The sequence below is a fragment of the Malus sylvestris genome, chromosome 11, assembly GCF_916048215.2.
Source record: "Malus sylvestris chromosome 11, drMalSylv7.2, whole genome shotgun sequence".
Lineage (NCBI taxonomy): Eukaryota > Viridiplantae > Streptophyta > Magnoliopsida > Rosales > Rosaceae > Malus > Malus sylvestris.
Genome location: NC_062270.1, coordinates 20534708 through 20562268, shown reverse-complemented (window position 1 = coordinate 20562268; position 27561 = coordinate 20534708). Strand labels below are relative to the sequence as shown.

General features: G+C 36.0%; 1 protein-coding gene across 1 annotated transcript; it reads left to right on the top strand.

Annotated features, from left to right (window-relative positions):
* The first annotated feature begins 23555 nt into the window (after window positions 1–23555).
* LOC126589488 (uncharacterized) lies at window positions 23556–27105 on the top strand. The gene is made up of 3 exons (XM_050254794.1): window positions 23556–24000; window positions 25637–25964; window positions 26606–27105. The coding sequence occupies exons 1-3, from the start codon at window positions 23853–23855 to the stop codon at window positions 26817–26819; spliced, it is 690 nt and encodes a 229-aa protein (XP_050110751.1). The 5' UTR covers window positions 23556–23852; the 3' UTR covers window positions 26820–27105.
* Window positions 27106–27561: the final 456 nt, after the last annotated feature.

Sequence of the window (27561 nt, the reverse complement as noted above, 5' to 3'; positions counted from 1 at the left end):
CCTGAAGCCGTGCTTGACATTCAAGACCTTTGGATTGCTGGAGCGTTCTTAGGTGTATTCTATCTTTTGTTTCAATGTTTAAATTTAATTGTCTTTGTTTAATTGCAAATATGTGGAACTAAACTCGTTTTAGTTAGAGGAGAATTTAAAGCCATGAACATATAAGTGATATGAATTGATTACATTCAGTTATGATTTCATAAATCGTGAATGCAATTCACTTATTTGTTTGATTGATAACTTATTCTTGTGTGTTAATTAATGATGCATACTTAGTTTGCATGCAGGGATTTAATGCTAGGATATAAGGGAATTTCACCTAATCGTTATGAACTTATATTCGCAAGTAGTAAAAGTCACTAGTCATGATTATGTTAAGTGAATTCTTGGCAGGAGTATCATGCAGTTCATAGTTACGAATGCCTTGTCAATGCTTACGATTTTCATAGAACTTAATGATCTTTGATATATATCTCTATTATGCAATTCATTTGGGGAACTTGATAAGAATAATTTGGCTGTGTCGCTGAGTCCAATTCAATTAATTTAGGAAAATCTGAAAGTTAATTTGTGTTTCTCATGATTAATTTGGGGCGTTGTCATTCATGGTTTATCGAAAGAATAACTGGAAATCGATTCGTATGCATATGTATCATGTGTGGAGAAAGACCCTCTAACTAGTCATTCACCCCTTAAATCACCAATTTCGTCCAAAGTATTTAGAGTCTTTAAATTTGTTTAGTTCTAGTCTTAAATTCGTCAAAAACAAACCCCATTTTCTATTTAGTGTTTTTAGGTCAGAATATGTCCAACCTAGGTTCTTTTTAGTGTTTTGAGTCTTAGTAGTCTTAAATTCATCCAAATAACTCCCTAGAGTCTGTTTTGAGTTTAATTGCTAATATTGTGTTGTTTTGAGTATGCTTAGTGTGTTTTGAGTTTTTTAGAGTCTGGTTAAGTGTTTTTAAGTCTCGTTTTGTGTTTTTGAGTCATATTTGTGTAGATTAGCAGCCCTAGTTAATCCCCGGCCAAGAACGATCCCTACTTATCCATACTACAACTATCTTAATAGGGTTTAATTTGTGTGCTAGTTTATATCACATCATTGCTCTCCAATGTTTTTTTCACCATGATGTCACCACCAAGCATTTTTATAATCTTTATCCATATCATACAATATGAGATGTTTAACAATAGTATTCCTAACAAAAGTATATCGATTACAACATCTTTTGCAAGGACATATAAATTTATTAGGGCCAACACCATTTGCAACTACTTGGTCCAAAAACAAATTAATTCCAGCTGTATAAGCTTTCAAATTTCGAGCTATCGTCAACCAACTCCTGTCCATGTTTTACCACTTTACGAGGGCAAAATATTACGTTGACTTTAAGATGCCTACAATCTTTCAATCCCTATCATGTATGCATAATTATTAGAATTTTCAATTTCTATCTTTCAACCCTCGAACTCTATCACGATTGCAATCTTTTAATTTTCAACACCTATTATAGTAAAAACAAATTAAAATAACAACAAAAAGTTATCAAAATTATGCTCATCTATTCCATTCTAGTAAATAACAACCAAAAGTTATCAAAGTTATCAAAATAACAACAAAAACAAATTAAAATAACAATTAGAGTGCAAAACAAATTAATTTAACATAATATATTCTTATATTACTAAATATTATAAGTTTATGTTATATTTAATATGTCAATTTCACATAAATGCTTATAAATATTATTCATTTCCATTTTCTCATAACAATTCAAGTGACAAAATTAATTAATTCGACTAAATATTTATTAATTTAACAAAAATAGTAGAAATTTATCTAAGTACTTAAATTAGAACTTCTAAATAAATAAACTTGTGTATTATACAATTTAAAAATTAAAGAATTTAGTGATAGAAACCTGAATTATGGAAGAATTCCGTCGTCGATCAAATCTTTATGTACTCAACCAACTCAAATAAATTCCCTACAAAAATAAATTGTAAATAAAAATTAAACATAAGTGGAGAAAATAAAAATATTAGAAGCAAGAAAAACTTATTGTTGTGAAGAAGGAACAAATGAAGTAGGAAGAACAAATAAGAAATGTGCAAAAGAGAAAACACGGGGGAAAGTATATAAAGACCATTATTCTATCATTTACAACCGACACCGGGTTTTAAAATATTTAAAAAAATATATAAAATCTATGTCGCTCAGAACCGACGCAGGCTTTAAAATATTTAAAAATAATAAGGACAAGTTTGTGTGGCGTCGAAATAAGGACAAGTTTGCGTCGGTTAAAATCGACGTGTCCCTGACAGTCTTGATAGTCGTAGCAGGCAGCCTTGAAATAAGACAAGTTTACGTCGATTCAAACCGACGTTATGCTCATATTGTGACAACCCGTCCCAAATTTTACATTTTTATTAATTTTAAAAGCGTGATTTTACAAAAATGCCCTTAGAAGCAGAGGTATTGACTTTCGTTAATCAGCGTATAGTGAGGTGTATGAATTAATCCTTTAGCGTTTTCCTGAAGTACGCGACATTACGGAACTGTAAACTCGAGAAGTACTTTTGTTTCAGTCACTAATTATATTTTTATATATTTTCTAATGTTGATATTATTTAGTAATTAATTATTTAAAGAGGAAGAGGAAGAAGATGAAGGAAAAACGGAAAAAAGAAAGAGGGAAGGGCTACTGCCCAATCAGGAAGAAGAGGAAGAGAGGGTGGACGAATCAGGAAAGGGGAGAGGAAGAAACTGCCCAATCAGAAGGGAAAGAAGGGAGGGAAAGGAGGGAGGAGAAAAGGTGAGGAGAGGGTCGGGTTTATTTTGATCCGGTTACGACCCGCGCCCTTGCTATCAATTCCGACAGGTTTTCCATCCAATTTTTGGTGTTTTACGACCTCCCACCACCTGCAAACATCATCACACATTCCCTCCTTAGTTAATCACCCAAAAATTCGACGTAAATGAAGCTATTTCACGGGTTATGGCGACAAGGGTGCCGTGGAGCTTTTGGTGACAATCCACTCAATTTCGAATGAAATACATTCGATCTTCACCACCAAAATACTCCTCTAGAACCCAGGAACAAAGCCCAGGCAATGGTCGAGGCGTCAGAGTTGCTATGGAGCCGAATTGAGGACACCTAAAAACTAGGGTTTCCGACCGGTTTTGGCAAAATTGGGGCTCTTCCAGGCCAAATTGACCTTGGCCATAGGTATAAAGTTTGCTCTACTCTTTGAGATCTTCATTTCTGTAATTTTTGAGAATTTTTAGAAATAATTGAATTTTCCAGCGAACCAGGGTGGCCGACCACCACCCGCGGCGGCGTGTGGCCAGTGGACCGTAGATGCCATTTGTAGGCTAAACTTGATGCTTTAAATTCAGTTTTGATGTTTGTATGATACGGGTTGATCGTTGAACCTAAATTCCCTATGATATGTGAATAGGTCAAAATATGAATCGACGATCCAACCGTTGGATCGTTACCAAACTTTAATATGTTATAGTATGTAATAGTTGAGGATCATAGAAACTAACGGATTGGGAATCCGACGTATGGATCTTCTTGAATTGGAATTGTAAGTTCATAAAATAAAATGTTGACCGCCACTTGGTTTTGGTAATTGGCGGAGATCCGACCGTTGGATCGTAATGAAATCTTAGGATGTTGTTCTAGAAGCATAATGTGGATCTTTGGAATAAACAGATCGGAAATCTGTAGTGCGGATCTTCCGAATCAAATCTTAGGGGTGTGTTTTATGTAAATTATATATTTTATCGACCCGAACTCTTAGATGTGATTTGATAATTGGTCGTAGGCGACAATGATTCGTGATGTCTCGATATGCATGCTAGGGAGTCGTAGAACGGACCTCAGGTGAGTGGATCTTTCCTTGCTTATCATATTTTTTGTGATTGATAATTCTATAAATGCTTTTAAATAAAACTGAGAAATTTATGCCATGACATATATATATTATAAAATACTATGAGATGGTTGAGTTTAGATTTCATCATGATATATCCATATGCGTATTACTATAATTGATTATTGCATATGATTACTATGAATATTTTGAAGTACTAATGCGAACTACGAATGGCTTGATCCCTGTTTAGGGTACGTAGGCAGTCTAGCGAGACGTTAGATGCAGCCATATAAGAAATGAGATTAAATAATCGAGACAATAGCCTTGTTTAAGGAATTGAGCATTGTGAGGGATATTGGTGAAAAATGTGCATTTTAACTTTATGTTTTGGTGATTAGTAGTTAGTACACCGTATTATATAATTGGAAATATTATAAAATGTTTTAATTTTAGATTTTATCATGGCATATCCATACGTATATTCCTTGCACATAATTATTGTGAATGCTTTGAAGTGCAAAGGTGAACGCAGGACACACAGGTACGTTCAGGTAAGTTTAGGTAAGTTTAGGTAAGTTCAAGTAAGTATATGGTATTAGTTGAATTGATGGGGTTATGATATGACTACATTTACGTTTTTAGCAACTCCGACACTGTCATACAGGTTGAAATAGTAGGCAACTCCGGCATTGTTGTACAGGTTGCCTATGAGTCGTACATGTTGTATTAGATGCATTTAAAGCTCATAAACCTGCACCCCGGGTGATTGTAATTTAGCCAGAGATATGGTACAGGCCTGTTTATAATGTCACCTCCCGCACCCTATGCTCACATTGGATCCAATTTAGGTGCACAGTCTTGTCGTACAGACTATCATAGGTGGTTTCGACTCATAGGTGACTAGAGATTTATCGCATGGCTATCTTGAGTGCGTAGCATTGAGCATAACTATATTACACCCAGTCTTGTCGTACAGACCTTTTAAGTGGTTCCGACTTGTGCAGTGAAGTGCCATACAGGTTACTATAGGTGACTCCGGTTTATGTGCTAGCAAAGATTGATGAGCTATGATTTCAGTCGTACAGGTCACTAGAGGTGACTCCGGCTTATATGCTAGCAATGATTGATGAGCTATGATTTTAGTCATACAGGTCACTAGAGGTGACTCCGGCTTATGTGCTAGCAATGATTGAAGAGCTATGATTTCAGTCGTACAGGTCACCATAGGTGACTCCAACTTATATGCTAACCATGATTGATGTGATATGTACTGCGATGAGTTAGCATATGTGATGAATATGTGATGGGCTAGTATATGTGATGAGATATGGGTAAGTCGTACAGGTCACCATAGGTGACTCCGACTTGCATACTAGTATGAGTTATTAATCGCATGACTATTTGACATTATTGATGAGATGCTGTGTGTGGTATATTATGATTTTTCTGGAAATTATACAGGTGTTGTAGTGAGGGATTATAATGTTTTATATGTTTTCTATTAGTATTTTACTTACAGGGCCACTCACCCTTGTCTTGTCTTCACCCTCCAGGTTTTATTAGCTGAGTTTTCTTATCACCAAAGACTCATGGTGATTCTTAGTATCGGAGACTATTTCGAGGGTATGATTCTTAATTCACTTTTCTGTACTTGTTTAAGAATCATACCCTCGAAATAGTGAATTCACTTTTCTTAATTCACTGTAAGCGTATAACATTTATATGAAACAGCTTCAAACAACAATTTTTGCCCTTATATTAAACTATATTAGTTTAACATATGATGATACTTTACGGACATTTCACATGTTAAACTAATATAGTTTAATATAAAGGGCAAAGATTATTGTTTGAAGCCGTCTCATATAAATGTTATACGCTTAAACGATAAGTCCAAGGAATATGTAATTGGGAGAATACGATCTAAAGAAGTTAGATTCATGAGACCATTCTCTTTCGTACACATATCCTAAACGTTCCTGATCATAGGATTGCCAATTGGGCATTGACAGTCCGTTAAGATCAGTACGTGCTATGTTTTCTCTTAGGGAGAGTGACTGGTCTCGAGTCATTGGTGTGACTGACACCAAGACAAGTACGTAAGTGCTCAATAGAGAATGAGTTCACTGAACGGATCAACAAGAAGTTCGTATACTCATGTCACATGAGAACTCATGGTTGGGATAATGCAAAGTAGTCTTTTGACCTGAGGCATCATAGTTGTCTTATGGTTAGGTCATTGATCTTTGACTATGTCAAAGTCACTCCATCCGAGGGTGTCCACGGCATAGTTGGGGTTAAGCCACTTAGCCATGGAGGCAAGTGAATGCGCAACAAGGGATCTCTAACCTTCAAACGGTTTGAGGGAGAATACTCATGATATGATTAAGAATCTCTGGCCAGAGTATAAATGAGATTTAGGAAGTCGTTCTAAATCACATTCAAGGTAATCATATAAGTAAATGAATCACATTGGATAGTAGACATGAATAAACTATCAAACCAAACAATGTGGTCAAGAGTATTGTATTAGAGAAAGACCGTATTGCATTGTAATCCTAAACTGAATAGGTTATCTACCTCTTCTGATTAGCTTGGGTAACCATGACATACTGCTAGGTGTCATTAAATGGTTTAATTATTTATGGCTAGGATTAATTAATATGTTAATTAATCAAACGAATAAGTTTGTTATAGACCTCGGGTTAGTTTTGGGCCGCAAGGCCCAATGGGATTTGAATGTCAAGCCCATTAACTCAAGTTGTATGACAACTTGAAACCACAAAGGGCTTGAAAGCCCAATTAACCCTTAATGGTCGGCCATATAGAGAGGGGTAGTGAACTTGGCTTAATTGCAAGTTTGCCACTCCATTGTGAGGTGGTATAAAGGCAACTTTAAAGCCATTTCATCCTTGGGGTTTCTTTTGGAGAAAATTGGATGAGAACATGTCTCTCCCTTTTCTCTCTAGGAGGCCGGCCCCCTTGGAGGAGATTAGCTAGCAATTTTCCCTCCTTCAAGGTCACTCATCTCTTCTGCAAGTCCTACCTTGGTGTGAAGACTTAGAGGTTCTCAACTTTGGGAATTTGGAGAATCCTTTCAACCATCCTCATCCAAGAAATCCATGGAGCTAAGAAGCAAGGAATGAAGGCCCTCTCCTTGGGTGATTAGCCTTTGCTTATGCAAAAAGGAATCAACAAAGGTATAAAATTTCTCAACTCACTTTGTTCTTGAGTTGAGACTTGGTTCACATAACTACTAGGCTTTGAATTTCATGGGTAATGTTTTGTTTTGAGTGCATACAAGCATGATTCTGCCTTTAAATGTTAATTGCATGCCATAGATGTTGCTCAAATGAATATGTTTTTCACAAAATTTCCTTCAAGTGGTATCAAGAGCCTAGGTCTAGTAGTTGGTGAATCCTTTTGGGTTTTGTATTTTCATAGTTTATGATTTGAATGTTGTAATTGTTACAAGCTTTATTCTTTCTTCTTTGAATGTAAATTTTGTTAGAAAATTTGCCATCTCAAATGTTGTAGATGTAGTTCATATGAGCATGAATTTTGGAGCTAAAATTTGGTGCCATGTTTTTTGGGGAAATTAGGCCAAATCCAAAGGGTGGATTTTTGGGTTCATGTTTGTCTTGTTAAAAGTGTTTTAAAGTGACATTAGGAACCCCTAAGTACCCTAGTATGGTAATATGTTTTTTTCCCTTAAGTTTGAGAGTTTTTGGGGTGTCTTTGGGTGAAAAATGTTCATGGAGATCTTATGGGTTTTCATGGATGTTCTTCATTGTTCTTGTTATGTTTTTGGCAAGAACAAAAAGGTTGGGTATTTTGATTCAAAGTCTTTGGTTGTTTTGCATAAAGTTTTGTTTATGGTGGTTAGTGTGACTTTATTGTAATAAATGGTATGACATGATTTGTCCTTTTTCAATCAAGACCCATACCAATCACTTACACCTTTTCCTTGTTTCAAGGAACCATATTTTATGGAAATCACTTTTTCAAACCTACCCATCACCTTTCACTTTTGTTGAAAAATTCAAAAGTTTATGACCCCATCTCTCATCCAAAACCGGCCACCCTATTAAATAGGGTACTTTTGGGGCTTTTATGCAATTACATAAAGTTTTGATACTTTTGTGTATTTGTACTTTGACCCGAAAGTTTACGTTTTTACGTAAAGGCTCAAAATCACTAAAGAACAAAATGTTTTGCTCCTTTAATGAAGTTTTTGTTTTTTGATGAAATTTTTGGGTTCTAGTTGTAATTACATGAAGTAGTGGACTTTTGTGTTTTTACAAAGTGACCTCAAAAGTTTGTGTTTTGCTATATAGCCCAATGGTTGAGGTTATTGTTTTTCGGCCCAAATTAGTTGCGAACAAAATAGTTTTGTATCTTTAAATGAGAATTGAATTTTCATTTCATTTAACTCCATTTAAATCAATTCTATGGATACAAAAACCAAATGAAAAATGTTGCATTCAAGTTTAATTAGTTAAAGCGTTAATTAATTAAAGAAAGGGTGATTATGAACCTAAGCCTACAATAATTGAGCTATGTGAAAGGCTGTTTCAAATTTGTTTGAACCATGGGAATGTTTAGATCAGATTTTGGTAGTAATTTGATATGATCAAATATTGTAAAAGAGCATAAGCTCTTCTTTACTTTAAAGTAATTTGTTTTGATCAAATGTTGTAAAAGAGCATAAGCTCTTCTTTACTTTGAAGTACTTCTTTCTTGCTTTATTTGATATGCATGAAAATGAAGTAGAGGGTCCAACACCCAATAAGAAAACACGCCTTAATGTGATTAAACGCGTAACTAAAATCAATCACCATCCCTAGACCGAGATTCAACACTAGGCTCGTGTTGGATCGAATCAAAGGTTCATAGTTATCCTAAGGCCCTAAGGCAACTATATAGTCCATCAATGAATGCAAACCTTATGTTAGTAGTACCATATACTCTTTCTTTAAAAACCGTTTTACAAGCATAGTGGGAGTATCATATACAACTAAATCAATCAAATGGACTAATAGTTGCAATAGGACCAAATTGTTTTAATAGGATTAAAATGCATGCTTATATGTGATGAGACCTAAAACCCTCAACCAAACCATTATTAAGTTGATAAGCGTGAAAGTGCTTTGAACACTCTTTCGTGGCCTTCCACCGTGGTAGGCTCCGATCGTTTGTGATTCGTACACCGACTTCACCCTATCATGGGGAAGTACAAAGTGCGTGCTTACACTCAGGAGGAGTTCTATATGCATACATGATGTTGTGAAGGTAGGCAACGAGAATGATCAACATCATATCATTGTGAGGTTGTTCTTGAACCCCTACTCGAACTTACATGGTGGGAATGACTTAACTAAGTGCAATGGAGCCAATATCATATCATTGTGAGGCTTCATTCTCTAGAGGCCAAATAAGATGGGTACTTGCAAGAAATGCAAATGAGTAAGCGTACTCTCTCATTATTATTGATGTCAGCCAACATCATATAATTGTGAGGTGGGCTTGGTAATAGTGAGTCTCCCATACCCTACTAAGAGTTTCCTCCAAAACTCTCGAATTCCGATGAGGGATATGGAATTTGCCAAAAATAGTGGGTGGTGCTATTTGATTTAAAGACCCGGATCAAATGGCTTAAAATCAATCAGTTTATATTCTTTATGTATTTGTTTACCGATATATTTGCAAACGCTATCCAAAACTTGACAAAGAAAAGCCGAATGCTTTAGTTTTCGGACTTGGTACCACAATCCCATAGATTGTCTTAAATGGATTGTATAAGTACCTAAGTAGTCTCATCTTCACAATCTTCGTATTGATAATGTATCATTGGAAGAACATGTTAGATAAGTCTATCATAAAGAGGACAACACAAACAACCAATGCTTATTCCTTCGTTATATGAACAAAAGAACTTATGAAGATTAGCATAAAGACAAGGACACTTTTAGTGTCATAGTTCTTTACTTACAAATCGTTGTATGAAGAAATAAGAGTTGCTTTGAACAACCCTTAGTTAATGCAAACACAAGTGCTTGTTTCTTTGTTAAATGAACGAAGAACTTGAGAAATAAGCATAAGGGCATGGACACTTTATGTGCCATGATTCTTCACTTACAAATTGTTGTATGAAGAAATGAGAGTTGCCTTGAACAACTCTTGAAAGTTTGTAATTATGTTTAGAACATAATGGTTGGTTAACAAAAATAGTCCATCAACATGGACTTATGATGATTTTGAATCATTGAGTGTTGAAGTGTTAAACCACTTCACGAGACGAAAACTAGGCAAGGACTTCACTTTTGTGTCCCTATCCAAATGGTTCACTTAGTTTATTGTAAACTATATAGTGAACAATAAGCACACGCTCTCCAAATTGTTTGATGTGTATAACACAATTGAAATGAGTTTCAAGAGAGATAGTGGGAGTTTAGGGACCATGACTATTGTAGTCAAAGGAGAAGTCAAATGAAGAAGGCGAAATAACTCCAAGGGAACAAACTTTCTTTATGAAAGGATGGACATTGGAAAGGGGTATTTGCAAGAAATGTCTTGCAAGTGTCAAGAACACACCTTTCAAAGGTGTTGTAAATTGTTCTTGAATAGTTCAAAACAGTTGGTTCTTCTACTTGAATGCTTGATTCTGTATTAGTAACTATGTTTTACAATCGTTGTAAACGTGTGGCTAATAAGAAGTAGAAGATTAATGAGAGAAGAGAAAGTACTTCACATTCGGAACGTGAATCAAATGTAGATCTCTGCGAAAGCAGGTAGTACTTACTTCCTCATATGAACTACCAAAGAAAATGGAAAAACAAAGATTGTCTTTACATTCCAATTTGAATAAAGGAACTTAATTCCGTATGAGAAATGGATGAATGTTTTGTTTGACAAAACATTGTTCTTTATTAATGAATGATTAGATTATTGTAATCTAATTGATTATCTCTATAGTATAGATGATATGGTAGTGTTAACTGTTTAGAATATAACGATGCTTAAAACCCAAAAGGTTACAAGGTAGTGACTAATCCCAACTGAGTTGTGATACCTTTAAAAACATAAATTACGAGTTGGTCATAGATGGATGCTTTGGATCGTTAGATCCGGATCCAATGCCTTCTTGTTAAAATTGTATAGAGGCAAAATGTTTGAATATTTATTCTTTTGGAAAGGAAGAAAGAATCACAAAGTTGTTGAGGTTAATTCACTTAGATGTTAGTGGCACTTGCCCACAACATAATACTACTCATGTTGTATGACATTCACCGAAGATCGCTCTCGGTTAGACTATCGTTTATTTTGAATAAACACAAGTCCGAATACTTTGCAAAAGGTTTCAAAGAATTCAAGAATGTAAGTTGATGAGTAAGACATCTAAAGTATTTACCTCCTTAGATTTGATCCAAGGAAAGGTAACACTTTAGAACAGTTTCCTTGAAAGATATCAAGGAAAAAAACATCATAAGATAATGGATTTCTCCATTAGGAGAAGAACGAACTTGAATAAGATTTAGTTCATTGGATGTTATTAATTTACCCATATATATGATATATACTTCTAAGACATTGTCAATTAGAAGATCTTCCAAAATTTTCATGACTCCATAGGATGTAGTTGGAAAGAAAGATAAGTCTTAATCGTGTTAAGATTTGGGGTTGTGTGCTAATAAGCAATATTTGTTTTAGAACAATCTTGTGGGATATCCTTAAATTAACTTTTGGATATCACTTCTATAAACCAACTAACAAATGTTGATTGTTGGATAGTTCATTATAATCCTACCATAGGATTTGCCTAATATAGAGCAAATGAGCGAGAGATAGAACTCAAAGAATGGGTTCTTTGAGAGACAAGATGGTAATAAACAAATATAACAACCTAGTTCCTACACCAAAAGCTCCAAGGTAGTCGAGAAGGATTTATAAACCGTCTCAGTTGAATGGTTTGAACTTTATGACTATGTGATAGAGTTACACCTCTTAATTCGAAAGAAATAAGAATGAAAATCCTTATGACTGCATTGAGTGTACATACAACATATACTCAAGGAAATGGTAAAGTACCATTTGACCCGAAATAGTGAAACCTTTAATAGCTAATTGGTAGCTTAAGGTGATTACAATCAAAGAGATTGGTTGACTTGGAAGAAACCATCTTTGACGTAGTCTTGGTTTCAATTAATTCAAAGATTGCTAGCTACAACTAAATGGTGATTCAATGTTTGGACATAATATGGGTTTCCGAAACCATTATTAAGATAGTCTTGATAATATATGTCTAAAACTATGAATCACAAGACATGTAAGTTGCAGAGATCCATCCATCATGAATCTTAGCAAGCTAGTGGGAGCTATAAGCGTCTTATGAGAAAAAGATCAAATCGTTTGATCTCTCATAAAGATGTAAATGAATCTTTTGTTTACTAGGTTTACAAAAGATTAGTGGGAGTTAATCATGTTCCTAAATTTGAATATATATATATATACATATATGATATATTAATTTTGGAAATGAAAAGAATACTTCTTTGTTAAAGTTATGACTTTAAACATTCTATAACGATATAATGTATATGGGAGACATAGTCTATAAACATGTGATGGAAATCTATAATGATAGATTTTAGGATATAATTGGATTATATCAAGCCCTAATGATAGACAAAGGATGCTAGGAAGTTTCTCATATGATGATAAACTTCAATCAAAAGAACAACTCTAGTGAGACTAGGAGGTAGCTCTTCTCAAAAGGAACGTACCATTTGACTCCCAAAGAAATAATGCGTAAATAGAATCCTTTATGTATACGCAGAAAGGTGATTTATGTATTTCATATTGTATGAAAAAAGTTGATATGAGTTGTACCAAGATCGGTACAAGATGATATCAATGCAAGCCCAGGATCAGAACCATGACAACTGTCAAGTGAATCCTTAAGTATTTGAGAAATAATAAAGGATGGATTCCTCAAGAATGAGGAAGAATTAGAGTAACGTAATGGAAGCGTAAATGTATTAGATTATGAATCTGATCCATCATTGGATGTTTCTTCATTATGAATGAAGAGATAATCAGATATCTCTTTATTATGACTAAAGAGATATTTGGATGGAAACATAAAAGTAATGACTTTAGTGTGTTCCATTGTGAATGCAAAATAAATTGCCATATAGAAGCTTAAAACAATGTTGTTTGGATGGGAAAGTTCATTTATAGACTCTCTATTCGGTTCCGACCAGAAAGTGTCTCTAGTGTACCGACACTATGACACTAATAGGGCGATAGCTCAAGCCAGGGAATCAAGGTCTCATCATGATCCGAACTCAAATGAGAGACTAAACCACATGATTAAGAATTATGTATAATGGTGACGTCGTTATTCTCAAGGTTACTTCTATGGATAACATATAGACATCCATTATCAGTACGTGCTATGTCTTTTCTTAAGGAGAGTGACTGGTCTCGAGTCATTGGTGTGACTGACACCAAGACAAGTACGTAGGTGCTCAATAGAGAATGAGTCACTAAACGTGATCAACAAGAAGTTCTCATACTCATGTCACATGAGAACTCATGGTTGGGATAATGCAAAGTAGTCTTTTGACCTGAGGCATCATAGTTGTCTTATGGTTAGGTCCTTGATCTTTGACTATGTCAAAGTCACTCCATCCAAGGGTGTCCACGACATAGTTGGGGTTAAGCCACTTAGCCATGGAGGCAAGTGAATGCGCAACAAGGGATCTCTAATCTTCAAACTGTTTGAGAAAGAATACTCTATAATATGATTAAGAATCTTTGGCCAGAGTATGAATGAGATTTAGGAAGTCGTTCCAAATCACATTTAAGGTAATCATATAAGTAAATGAATCACATTGGATAGTAGACATGAATAAGCTATCAAACCAAACAATGTGGTTAAGAGTATTGTATTAGAGAAAGACCGTATTGCATTGTAATCCTAAATTGAATAGGTTCTCCACCTCTTCTGATTAGCTTGGGTAACCATGACATACTGCTAGGTGTCACTCATGGTTTGTGGAAGCCCTAAACATGTATAATCACTAAAGGGAGAATTGAAAGTAAGTTTCAATTCATAATCGATTTGAAAAAGTTCTAATCGCCCACTACCTCGCTAAAAGGAACCTAATGGATTGTACACCGTGTAAGGTAGAGATTGAAGAAACAACAAAGATGAGTAAGGATAATTAAATGGTTTAATTATTTGTGGCTAGGATTAATTAATATGTTAATTAATCAAATGAATAAGTTCGTTATAGACCTTGGGTTAGTTTTGGGCCGCAAGGCCCAATGGGATTTGAATGTCAAGCCCATTAACTCAAGTTGTATGACAACTTGAAACCACAAAGGGCTTGAAAGCCCAATTAACCCTTAATGGCCAGCCATATAGAGAGGGGTAGTGAACTTGGCTTAATTGCAAGTTTGCCACTCCATTGTGAGGTGGTATAAAGGCAACTTTAAAGCCATTTCATCCTTAGGGTTTCTTTTGGAGAAAATTGGATGAGAACATGTCTCTCCCTTTTCTCTCTAGGAGGCCGGCCCCCTTAGAGGAGATTAGCTACCAATCTTCCCTCCTTCAAGGTCACTCATCTCTTCTTCAAGTCCTACCTTGGTGTGGAGACTTAGAGGTTCTCAACTTTGGGAATTTGGAGAATCCTTTCAACCATCCTCATCCAAGAAATCCATGGAGCTAAGAAGCAAGGAATGAAGGCCCTCTCCTTGGGTGATTAGCCTTTGCTTATGCAAAGATGAATCAACAAAGGTATAAAATTTCTCAACTCACTTTGTTCTTGAGTTGAGTCTTGGTTCACATAACTACTAGGCTTTGAATTTCATGGGTAATGTTTTGTTTTGAGTGCATACAAGCATGATTCCGCCTCTAAATGTTAATTGCATGTCATAGATGTTGCTCAAATGAACATGTTTTTCACAAAATTTCCTTCACTAACGTCACGTGTGAAGTGGGTTCATTCCCGCTCACCAGTGTACTCTGGTATTTAGGCACTCTTAGGTTTAAATTTATTCACAATTTTCCACATTATCACACTTTATGGCTTCGTCACCTTCCAGGTGCCGACCAACACAGCTTAATTCGGAGTCCTAGTGGACATTCCGGGTCAGGGTGTGTCACCTACACTGATACTTTATGTCGCTTAAAAGCGAGACCAGTGTTTAAAAATATTAAAATGTATGTTTATGTCAGTTTAAAAGCGACACCAGTATTTAAAAATGTATGTTTATTTCGGTTTAAAAACGTCACCAGTATTTTATGACGCTTATAAGCGACAATAAATTCGACGTCATGTTCAGTTAGTGTCGTAACTGTCTTGTCTGCCAGTATATTAAATTAAACCGACACCACCCACTGACACTATAAGACCATTTTGTAGTAGTGAAACAATGAAAAGTTTATTTATATTTAGAGGGGGCTTCCCTATTTATAGAATTTGAGATACCTCTTTGGAAAGAATGTGACCATTCATGAAGAATCAAAAGCTATAACTCTTCATTAGGATATATGCATATTTCTACCAAAAGGCATCACTTCTAATTTCCATTCAATTATTTAATTTAATTTAATAAAAATAATATTAAATTTTCCAACAATCCCCCACATGAATGGATGACACACCCCGACCCGGAATGTCCACTAGGACTCCGAATCAAGCTATGCTGGCCGACACCTGGAAAGTGACGAAGCCAAAAAGTGTGATGATGTGGAAAAAGTGAATAAATTTAAACCTAAAAGTGTCTAAATACAAGAGTGCGCTATGAGCGGAAATGAACCCATTTCACACGGGACGTCAAAGCATAAGCAAAGTACAGTACAGTAGATTGAAAATCATACCATTGAAGGTAATCTCCAATACCAAGACCTGCCACAAATCCTCGTCGATACGAAAGCTCTACTACTAGACCTGGAAGGACAAAACAAGAATGAGGTCAGAAAATAAAGCTTTAATAAAAGTCTTCTCAACAATATAATCCCTCATCGTAACACCTGTTTAGCTTCCAGAAAATCATACTATGGATAAACACGAAATCAAAAGTATACTAACATTACATCCAGAGGTATACCACATCACAGCATCTCATTAGCAATATAAATAATCAAGTGTTTAATAACCTATACTAGCACGCCAGTCGGAGTCACCTGTGTTGATCTGTACGACTATAATTATATCTCATCAATCAATGCTAGCTCATAAGTCGAAGTCACCTATAGTGACCTGTACGACTATTCATATCTTATCACATATGCTAGCTCATCATATATCTCATCACATATGCTAGCTCATCACATATCTCATCACATATGCTAGCTCATCACATATTTCATCACATATGCTAACTCATAAGTCAGAGTCACCTCTAGTGACCTGTGCGACTTATCCATAGCTCAATAAGTATACATGCACACGAGTCGGAACCACCTAAAGTGGTCGGTATGACAGGACTGGGTGTAATTAAATACGCTTAAGTGCTACAATCACGTGAAGACTGTGCGAATAATTGTCGCTCACCTACGAGTCGGAACCACCTATAGTGGTCTGTACGACAGGACTGTGCACCTACCTTGGATCCAAGGTAAGCGTGAGGTGCGGAAGGTGAACATCAAGTGAAGGACTGTGCCCTGGCCACGGGCGGGAGCACTAACACTGGGGTGCAGGTTTATGATCTCTAAATGCATCTCATATGACATATACAACTCATAGGCAACCTGTATGACAATGTTGGAGTTGCCTAAAACATAATATAGTCATGCCATCACTCGATCATTTCAACTAATACCATAAACTCACCTTAACTTACCTGGGTGTCCTGCGTTCGCCTTTGCACTTCAAAGCATTTACAATAATTATGTGCAGGTAATATACATATAGATAAACTATGATACAATCTAATACTCAACCATGTTATAGCATTTTTCCAATATATATATATATATATATAATGTGGCGTAAAATGCATAATCTATAACGCCCTACTACCGAATTATTTATTTTCAGAAATAATTGTCGGGGATAAGTCCAACTAAATGGCTGCATCTAACGTCTCGTTAGACTGCCTACGTACCCTAAACAGGGATCAAGCCATTCGTAGCTCACAATAGTACTTCAAAGCATTCACAGTAATTATACGCAATAAGCAATTTATAAACGTTGTGGAATAGTCAATCACATATATATATATATATATATATATATAATAAAAAGGAAAAGACCCGTTTACCTAAGGTCCGCGCTACGACTCCCTAGCACGCATATCTAGACATCACGAACCATGATCGCCTATGACCAATTATCAAATCATATCTTAGAGTTCGTACCGATAAAATACACAATTTACATAAAACATATCCCTACGTAATTCAATTTGGAAGATCTGCATCACGGATTTCCGATCTGTTGCTTCCAAAGATCCATATTATACCTCTAGAACAACATCCTAAAATCCCATTACTATCCAACGGTTGGATCTCCGCCAATTGCCAAAACTAAGTGGTGGTTAACCTTTTATTTCATGCCAATTCCCAATCCGTAAGTTCCTATCGTCCTCAAATATTACGTACTATAACGTATTAAAATTTGGTGATGATCCAACGATCGAATCGTTGATTCATGTTTTTAGCAAGTAACATATCATAAAGAATTTAGGTTCAAACGATCAACCAATGTCATACTAACATCAAAACTGAACTCAAGACATCTAATTTAGCCTAAAAATAGCATCGACGGCCCCTTGGCCACGCGCCGCCGTGGGTGGCGGTCGGCCACCCCGACTCGCCGAAAAAATCAACTATTTCTAAAAATGCTCAAACATCACAGAAATGAAGATCTCATTGAGTGGAACAACTTTTATACCTCTCACGAAGTTCAAAAGTGGACGGAAGATGGTCAATTTTGCCCACAAAACCGGTAGGTGCCTAAAGCTTTCCGACGTCAATTCGTCGTCTACTGTGGTCCAACGAGGTCAAGGTTGGTTGGAATTTTCTCCTGGGATGATGGGTTACAAAGCCCAAGTGGTGGCATCGACCATTGATTTGCCGATTCGCCGAAAATTTGAAAAGAGTAGCCGGACACAGTTTTGACTCGTCGGATTTCATAGCTTCGCCCCGCCACATGTGGTGGTTTATAAAGGTGGTTCTTGGTTGGGTTTTGTAGAGGGGAATGAGAGCTTTAAGATGGTGGTGGTGGCGTCGAAAAAATCCACCGGAGTTGGCCGGAATTGGCCTTGGAAAATTGGAGCTCGCGGTGGGTGTGGGTCGACGGGAAGGCTGCTTTCTCTTTTTTTTTTTTTTTTTTTTTTCCTGATTTCATATTGGGCTCCTCCATCCAAATTCTGATTGGTCACTTATATCCCTTCCTCACCTCAAATCGGTTACCATTACCACATGGTGGGAGTTCAAAATTACTTAACAAAAAAAATAGGTAACCAATTTCAAACGTCTGTAACTATATTGTTATAATCCGGACTTGTAAACAGTTTTCACCTATGCGTTCGTAGTGACGAGTATTACTTAAATAAGTTAAAAGAATAAGTCATACATCTCTTAAACTGATGGTCAACGGAAGTCAAAATTCTTGCCTCTTGGGCATTTTCGTAAATTCACGCTTTTAAAGTTAATAAAAACGTAAAATTAGGGACGGGTTGTCACAATGGAAATTGACTCAACACTATGCAAATGACAATGCAGACATTAGAGAGAGAATTCAGTAGGAAAAGTACCTCACCGGGATAGGTTGATTTTGGCTTTGAACCTTCCGTAGTGAATTACTATCGAATTTACTTGACTAATCAGTGAACGTGATGTCTTAAACTACTTCGTCATTTGTGTAAACCAAGACAATAGTAATCACATAATACCCTTTCAAACACCCGTGGTTGCTCGGTTGTGTTCATTTTGGCCCTGAACAATTCTCAATTTTTCATAAGTGCTTTTATAGAATTAAGCCTTTTAGAAAATTCACACATGAACGGCCCTATTCCTCACTCAAGATAGGTGACTTCCCATTAAGAGTATCCTGCAATACTCCACTTGTTATTTTCTATAGGAATCATTAAAAGCAAAGCTTATCCTAAACACACTGCAGATAGCACTATTTCATCATAGGACATGGGTTGGAGCAATATTAGAAAATATGAAAATAAAAAATAAAAAATTCAATGAAAATAATCATAAAGAAAATCACAACATCAATGGTATGCAAGATTAATATAAATAACTAGAGAGAAAGTAAGAAAGATTGACAAACTTGGAGATTAAGGCTTGCATAAATACAATGTCCTAAAGACAGAATTTTGCCCCTACTCTTGTGGTTGTAGTTTGGTAGGTGTCCGTCTCTCAGGATTCAAAAATCTATAATTTGAAGTTGAAGCACTTCAATCTTCAGACTCTAGTGAACTTTATATATTCCATACTCTCAAGACACGATTCGGAATTTGACAAACGAAGAACAACAGAAACAAAGTGGTGAACCCTATTTCTTAAGAGTAAGAATTGACAAACGAAGAACAACATAAACAGAGTGGGGAAACCTATTTCTTAAGAGTAAGAATTAACTCTAATTTTCTATTTCTTAATGCCAATGGTTTCATGAGGTTAAATAAAACCGAAGTACTTCTTGTTAAAGAGATGTAACCTTTCATCAATAAGTATACATCATTTGACAAGGGAATGCACCTAAATTGTAACATCACACATCGCCCAGGGGAGTGGATCATGTAAGCCTTATATGTATATTCCCATCCAAGAAAACAATACGTTTGTGGTAGTAAAAATTTGTCGTCTTCAGCCTTAACGAATTTGTACCTACAAAACAATTTAACAACTTTGATCAAGGATAAAAGCCACACTAGCCCACGAGGTGGGGAATTCGGCCAATGGATCTCCGATGTCTAAGTCAGTATCTCTAAAAAGAGTTGGTGTTAAGGGCTTGTATGCATAGCGTAAAGTTTACCAGCAAATAATGGAGATGAGGTATTTCTACGAGGTGGCCGACCATGGGTTGTAGGGTTTTCCCTACACATGGCAGCTTCCGATTGGCTAAGGTGAGTCATCTGGATGGATGAGAAAGGAATAATCCTAAGATATTAATTAGGAGATAAAATATTAGAATTGTCAGGTAAGCATCATTGATTTATTAGGATGATGATTCCTTACTTGTTTGAGTTAATCTTCAATTAGGAATGTATGCAAGGAATAATTCTAAGATATTAATTAGGAGATAATATCTTAGAATTATCATGTAAGTATCCTTGATTGATTGTAATGAGAATTTTTTACGTGTTTGAGTTGATCTTCAATAAAAAATGTATTAAAGATAGAATTTGGTGATTAATCATATCTTTAATGCCTTTGACTTTTCCATGCCAAGAGCAGGTGAGATTGATCGTGTCATAGGCAGCTGCTCGAGCCTCTAGGGATGTTGAGCTGCGCATGGGAAGATTTGAGAGCCTACCCATTTAATAAGGGTAATCTTATCTTTTTTGAAAAATTCACATGTCGTCTCTGAATTTTTAGAATTATTTATTGTTTCACAACATTGCCCAAACGCTACAACAGAAAATTCAAAAAGTTGTATCTCAATATTTGTAATTGTGCCACAAATAAAACTTGATCATCATTTCAACACTTAAGTACTTAATTTTTCACTCTAAAAAAAATTAACCAAACATTTCCATTTGATGCAAAACCAACAAAATGTTGTTTTCTTCCACCCATTGCTCTAACCGATGTTTCCATCAACTAAATAAATGTTGGAGTAGTTTCATCCACAAGTAGTGCACATCCATGCAAAATATATTAAAAATGAATATTTACTCCAGTAAAATGAGCAAAAGACATTTTGTATTTATTTGTGATATATGTTGTATCAAAAGAAATGATTGTAAAAATATATCAATATTCTAGTGTGACCCACATGACATGGTCCATGTGTGATATATTCTTTCTTAATTAATTATGGGTTTCATTAAGAAACGGGTCATCTCTCTTAGGGGTGGGCACGGGCCGAGCTGGGCCCAATTTTGAAAGGACCAGACCGAACCTAGGTTAAAAGGAAATGGGTCGGGCCGGGTTGGGGATTATATTTTCTAATATAGGAACCAGACCTTACCCGGCCCGGTTGAAATGGGCTGGTTCGGGCTAGGTCCACGGGTCCCTTTATTTATTTATTTTTTTGTTTGAAAAAAATAATAATAAAATTTGCACTGATTGCAAACTGATTGCAAACTGCACAGATTTGCATAGATTGCAAATTGCATAGAGTCACATACTGCATTTATGCAAATTTTGCACAAATTCACCATTATTCATATCCAATCTAAATACAAAATCCAACATCCAAGTTCATAGATTAACAATACATCCAAAATAACAATATTACACCGTCCAACATCTGAAAATCAAATCAACATACAAAATATCCGAAAGTTCAAGACATCCACAATAAAATGCCAAATTAACATCCAAAACCACATCCAACGTCCAAGTTCCAACAACAATCCTCATTGATGTGCAGTCCTATATACAAGGTTTAAAAATGTACAAATATCAAGTCAAGCTTATGGCTGCGACTCGTCAAGAGTCTGACTCTCGAGCACAAGTAACAATCTGCAGTATATATGCTAACTACACATTAAACCAAGTATTGACATGAATCATCAAGGATAATTTATTGGACAAATTGACTAATCTATCTTTATTTAAGTATATATGCTCAAAAGGTCAAAATTTACTAAAATCCACAACTTTTACAGTATTAAAACAGAGAGTAGCTGTTTTTTCTTCCATAACTTCACATTTTATTATACTAATCAGTTTGGACATAGAAGAACATTTTGATTTAGCGTTATACATATTATGTAATATGATAATTATTTAGTGACAACATTCTAGATTAGCTTCCCCTCCCTATATAGTATATAGAAAGAGGGGAAACTTAGTGAACTTAAAACAGGTTTGAATACTAAGTGAACTAAAGCAGAACAAATCCCTAAAAATTGCTTAAGTTCAAATGAGTTTTCTAGTATTTTATCAATAATATCAGGTCAACCTGAAAATCAAATCTAATTTCGAAAACATATCAATATAAGAACATCTAAAATTGAATTGTATCATCATCAACCAAATCTACATCGGCCATTGGTGAAACCAAACGCATACAATCACTGAATTACGAACTTTTTGAGATGCAATCGAAACACAAATCGACAATTGTGAACGATAAGAACTAAGAAGAATTGGACTACAGTGAATAAGAGACGACAACTGAGATTGGAATATTAGAAGAAACAAACTAAAACTCACTAGAGACATGGCTGTTTCAGAAAAAAACGTTTCGCTCAAACTTTAGATCTAAAATATGCAAAGTCAAAAAAACCCAAACTTTGTTATCAGTATTACAGTGGAAAAAAAAATTGGTAGATGTGAAGAGAAGAACCCTAAATAGTGGCAACAGATCAATCATCAATCTACAAATGCAATTCAAATTTTAAGAAAACCCTAAATGGTGGCAACAGGATTCAATCATCAATCTACAAATTCTAACTTAAAATCCCTAAAATCCCTATACCATATATTCACAATTTCACATTAATAATAAAACCTAGTTCAAAATTACCTAAATTTTAGAGGGATGATGGTTAGTAGTGGTACTGGATCACTGGTGGTAGCAGTGTCCTCGACGGTGGTGATGGGGTGATGGTGGTCGTGATGGCGGAGGTGGTGTCGTTGTGTTGGTCGCGACGACAATGTGAGAGTCTGAGAGTTGGAGCTCGATAATGGTGATAAGGTGATGGTAGTCGCGACTCGCGGTTCCTAAAGTATAGGAACCGCCTCGACTCGCGGTTCCTGTACCCGTTTGCCCACCCCTAATCTCTCTACTTATAATAGTGGAGATATTCATCTAATGTGTATAGTAATTATAAAAAACACGAATTATTGTTTTAAAGTGCAAGCAAGGCTAGAAAGAGAAACCTAATTTTCTTCACGTTGATGGATCTTCTACAAAATAGCTCAACATAGAGATTGTATATGACATTTGACGGCTAATAGTTGTTGTGAAAGTTCAAGATCCTGGCTCATGGATTGGGTTTGATGGGTCATCTCTTTACTTATAATTTATTTTCTATAAATAAATAATCATGTTCTTCCACCTTACACTACATTTCAATATTTTCAAATCCTGTCAATCAATCTTTTATTATTCCAAATTTAAAAAAAAAATTATTATTATTATTTTAAAATAATATTTTAATACGAAGTGTCTGATTATTCAATTTAAGAGTGGAGAAGCACTTGCGCAATTACTATTTGTTAAAGATAGTTACTAATTCGTATCAAATTAGGTTGCCCCTTGTGTGGTTTAGCCGAACTCTCCCTCCCCTAGTGTAAAAATATTGATGTACTCAAAAGGACAAAAAAAAAAGACAAAGACAGTTACTATTCACGTAGGGAATTGAATTGCTTAATGCCCAGAAGGGCTTACTTAAACAACACTGAAACTGCTCTAAGCTCGATTTGATTGATATATTTTAAAGCCGTTGAGATCAAATCCAAGGGCCTACATTTGTCCGCACAAATAGACGGCAAAACTCGGTCCGCATAGTACAGAGTTCAAAGGCTGGAGCATCGAATTCGGATTGAGCCCAAAGGGGTGAAACGAAATCTGACCCAACCCGGATTCAACTTTTGTTTTTTGTTTTAGATCTCCAAAATCTCAATGTTGTAAAATCTGCAATTGGCTCAACAACAAATCTCATGTCCGAAACGTTGTAAATGTAAATGTAGCTTCATCGATCTAGTTTGCAGCTGCAGCAGGAACCCAATCGATTCGATTTCCGTCCCAAAATCTCTAACCAAGTTCCACAGCTGAACCACCAACAGCTTCTTGCATTCGGATTTTGGGTTTTCGGGTGTGATGGAAAATTTCAGCGCCGAAGATCTGTCGACGATCGGAGGAATCGCAACCGTGTCGCTTCTGCATTCCTTCATACCCACGCATTGGCTCCCGTTCTCCATCGTCGGCCGAGCCCAGAAATGGACTCTCTCCCGCACCCTCTTCGTCAGTATGTTCTCTCTCTCTCTCTCAGTTTCTGTGGTTGTTTGCTTTCCTGGGATTTTACTGGTTTAAACTGGGTAAAATTGCAGATCTGCCATTACCCTTTATCTTCTTGCTGTGGGAGCTTTAAGCATTTCACTTGTTTGAGTCAATGGTAGAAAATTAGTGGGTTAAACTAGATGGATGCTTTCAGGTTCAGCTGAAATGAACTACAACTTTAGGATATTGAGGTGTTATGCTTGATAGCTGATGTTGGTCTACTGGCATTACAAGGGCATAGTCTGCTTCGAGACCAAGCAGTCTGGACGAATGGTCGGAAATTGTAATTCAGTTTGCTTTCTCTAGTCCAGTTTTGTTTCCAAATCGTTTCTTATTACTTCATATGATATTACTAAGTTATAGCTGCTGCTTTATCTTGTTGGATTATCTTGCAAATCGGGGGGAAAGGAACAAAACCGTTGTTTTGTGCGGTCTTTGGTTCTCCAACTTAGATTTTTATTAGTGTTTATTTCATGAAGTTCGAGAGTTTTTCATATTAGACCGGAATACTGAGTAATCTAGTCTTGGTCCCTTACTAAATAATTACTATAAAGCAGTAGATGTTCAACATTTTGTTAAATGAATATATGCTTTAGATGTATTTCGTATTCATTTGATGAACTTTACCTGCATGTTATGCTATCAATCTGTCTGATACACTTTGTACCCATTACCCAACCTGAGATTCCTCACTTCTTTTATCTACATGTTATGCTATGATACGCAGCTGCGTAGCGGATCATTTATTTGTGAGCCTCAATGCACTTCATCACGCTTGAAAGCTTCTAGACAAGTTCCAGTTGGTTAGTTTGACTAAAATTTAACGGATTAAAAGCTATGACCATTTGAGCTTAAACCAATCCTGTAGATATTGGTTCAAAATCTGACTCGGGCACCTTTACTTTTCTTGAGGTGTGGCTTAATCAACCAATTATTAGATCTTAGGACCAATCTTTGGTGCAACAGTAAAGTATTTTCTTGTCAAGAACACTTTGTAATGGCATCCTACTAAGAAGTACAGTCAGATTTCTTTCCTGACCCCTGAGGACACTTTGTAATATCCTTGTCGTTTATATTTCTACAGCTTGAGTTTTTTAAATTTCCTTTTTCTGGGTTGGAGTTCAGAATTGTTAGGGTTTCAAGCTGTTTTTGGCTGGTAATGTATTAACTTATTTCGGAGCTAAATATGGCATCGACATATATTTTTTATTAACACTAGTCAATTGGTCGTCATACATTGACTTCAGGCGGACCCTGACTTGACCAGTGCATTCCTCTTATGTCTCAAATACATTATCTTCTTTCTTTTTAAATGGAAAATTTTAGTAACCATATCGTGAAGCTTTCGGTTGTTTTTGGGTCACCTGATTGAGGTTTAGAATAAATGGGAAGTTTGGACCTTGCATGAGTTTTTGATCTGGATGATTACCTATATGTTTAAACCAAGCTATATCTCTGTATTTCATTTGTTTTTCGTTTTTCTTGGTCCTCTAATACATGATTAAGGATGCTATGGGAAAGGCATAAGAAACCAGTCGTAAAATATTTGTTATTGTGGCAGTGCTTTCAGGACTTTTGATCACTTTTTCAAATTTCTTGTGCAGCTGCATTTGGAGCAGTCTTGCATGTAATATCCACTGCAATATTAGGTATAACAGCGGTCACAATGGCAAACACCATCGCTGGCGAGGAAACAGTACATAAACTTGCTTCACTGCTGCTAGTATTTCTCGGTGTCGGTTACATTTTGTTGTTTTTATCTGGAAAAGGCGGTCACAGTCATTCACACAACCAACCCATGGAAAAGATGGCTGTTGCTGGACTTGTCCTTGTTCCTGCATTGTCTCCTTGTGCAACTACACTTCCAGTATTTCTTGCTGTGGGGAATTCATCATCCATGCTGGTGCTTGCAATCATAGTGCTGCTATTCAGGTATCACTAAGATAGGATTAAGTTTTGACTTTCTTGTTTGTTTCTATAATGAATTACCTAATTATGACTTGGCTATTCGAACTTTCACGAGCACATGCGAGAAGTTTATTAGTAACTTCTTTAAGTAGTAAATTGGCACAAAACATTTTGAAGACTAGTGGGTCTTTTGCACCCTATGTCCCTCTAAAATTTTGTAGATTAGTAACACAAAGTTAAATGTGCACATCCCCGTTCTTCTCCTGTAAACAGTGACTCCAGTCGATATTATCCTGTTCTATTCTCATGTTCGGCTAGAATGCACATCAACACAATGTTTATTAACCCCCGGAAGCTTTTACAATGTGAAACGTTTGGCAGCAATAATAAATTTAAACATGAACCTGATATAATTCCATCCAAATTCTGGGTTGAGTAGACCTCAGGACCTGAAGTGCTTTCCTAACTAGTTTTTATAGTTTACGACACTGTTTAGCTTCTTGGGCATCCAGAATTGAATGTTTATTACTTGGTTGCTGCTAGTTAGCTGCTTTCTGGCCGGCCTAGCAGTTAAATTTATTGGGGATTGAAATCATCTAAACACTAAAAGGATGGTCTGATTTGGAAATATGCTGTGTAATTTATGATGATTTGGAAATTTGCAGCACCATAACGGTGATGACTTCACTGGTGGCTCTGTCATTCTACGGTGCAAGCCAGCTCAAGTTTCACTGGGTGGAGCGATATGACAAACTTCTTGTAGGGTCGGTGCTTTGTATGGTAGGAATTCTGACGTTTATTTTCCATGATCATGATCATGATCATGATGGAGGAGGTAGCACTGGGGGGCATTTGCATAGGAAAATCATTGGCCTTTGAAGATTCTTGTCATCCTTCAAATTGTATTTTGTGCCTTTACGAGAAAACTTACAACAAGAGAATGTTGCTTCCGTCCGTAGTAAGGAGTGCGTGCAGTTACAAACTTATGTGCTACTAATGAGTATTGTAATGTTTGCTCAATTTGTTCATTCCGATTCTGGTAACTTGTGTTTGCACTTTGTTTCCTTTTCGTAGATTTCGTATCTTCCTGTTGTTGTTGCATGGATTTGTCAACCAAAGAGGTTAAGGTGCCGTTCGTAAATGTCTCAAGAGCCCGTTTTCGATACGCTGTGGATTGTTTCTCTTCACTTCTCCAGTTCTCCTTCTAACAGTTAACATGTTCATCTATATCAATTCCGTTTGGTAGCTCGGACTGTACTGATTACTTTAATTGGATAGGATAAATAGATGCCGGATAGTACTGACTAAATTAGTCGGTTGTTTGGTGCAGTGGTGCAGTGTCAGATTAATTTGTGCGTCAAATAATCCGTCGGACTATAATAATTTTCTAAACATTTTACAAAACGATTGATGTTGAAATGAAAAAACAAAAAAAAAAAAAAGAGAGAGAAAACCAAATATAATTTTCTAAGGGCTAGCAATAATGTGGTTCAAATTCGTCTTTGGTGTGAATTGAAATTAAGATCTCTCACTCACAAGTGAAGAGGAATATCACTAGAGTGTAGTACTAAGTAACATCCCTCATTAGCTCTTAACATTGCATATAAGTTGTGAATCTAAC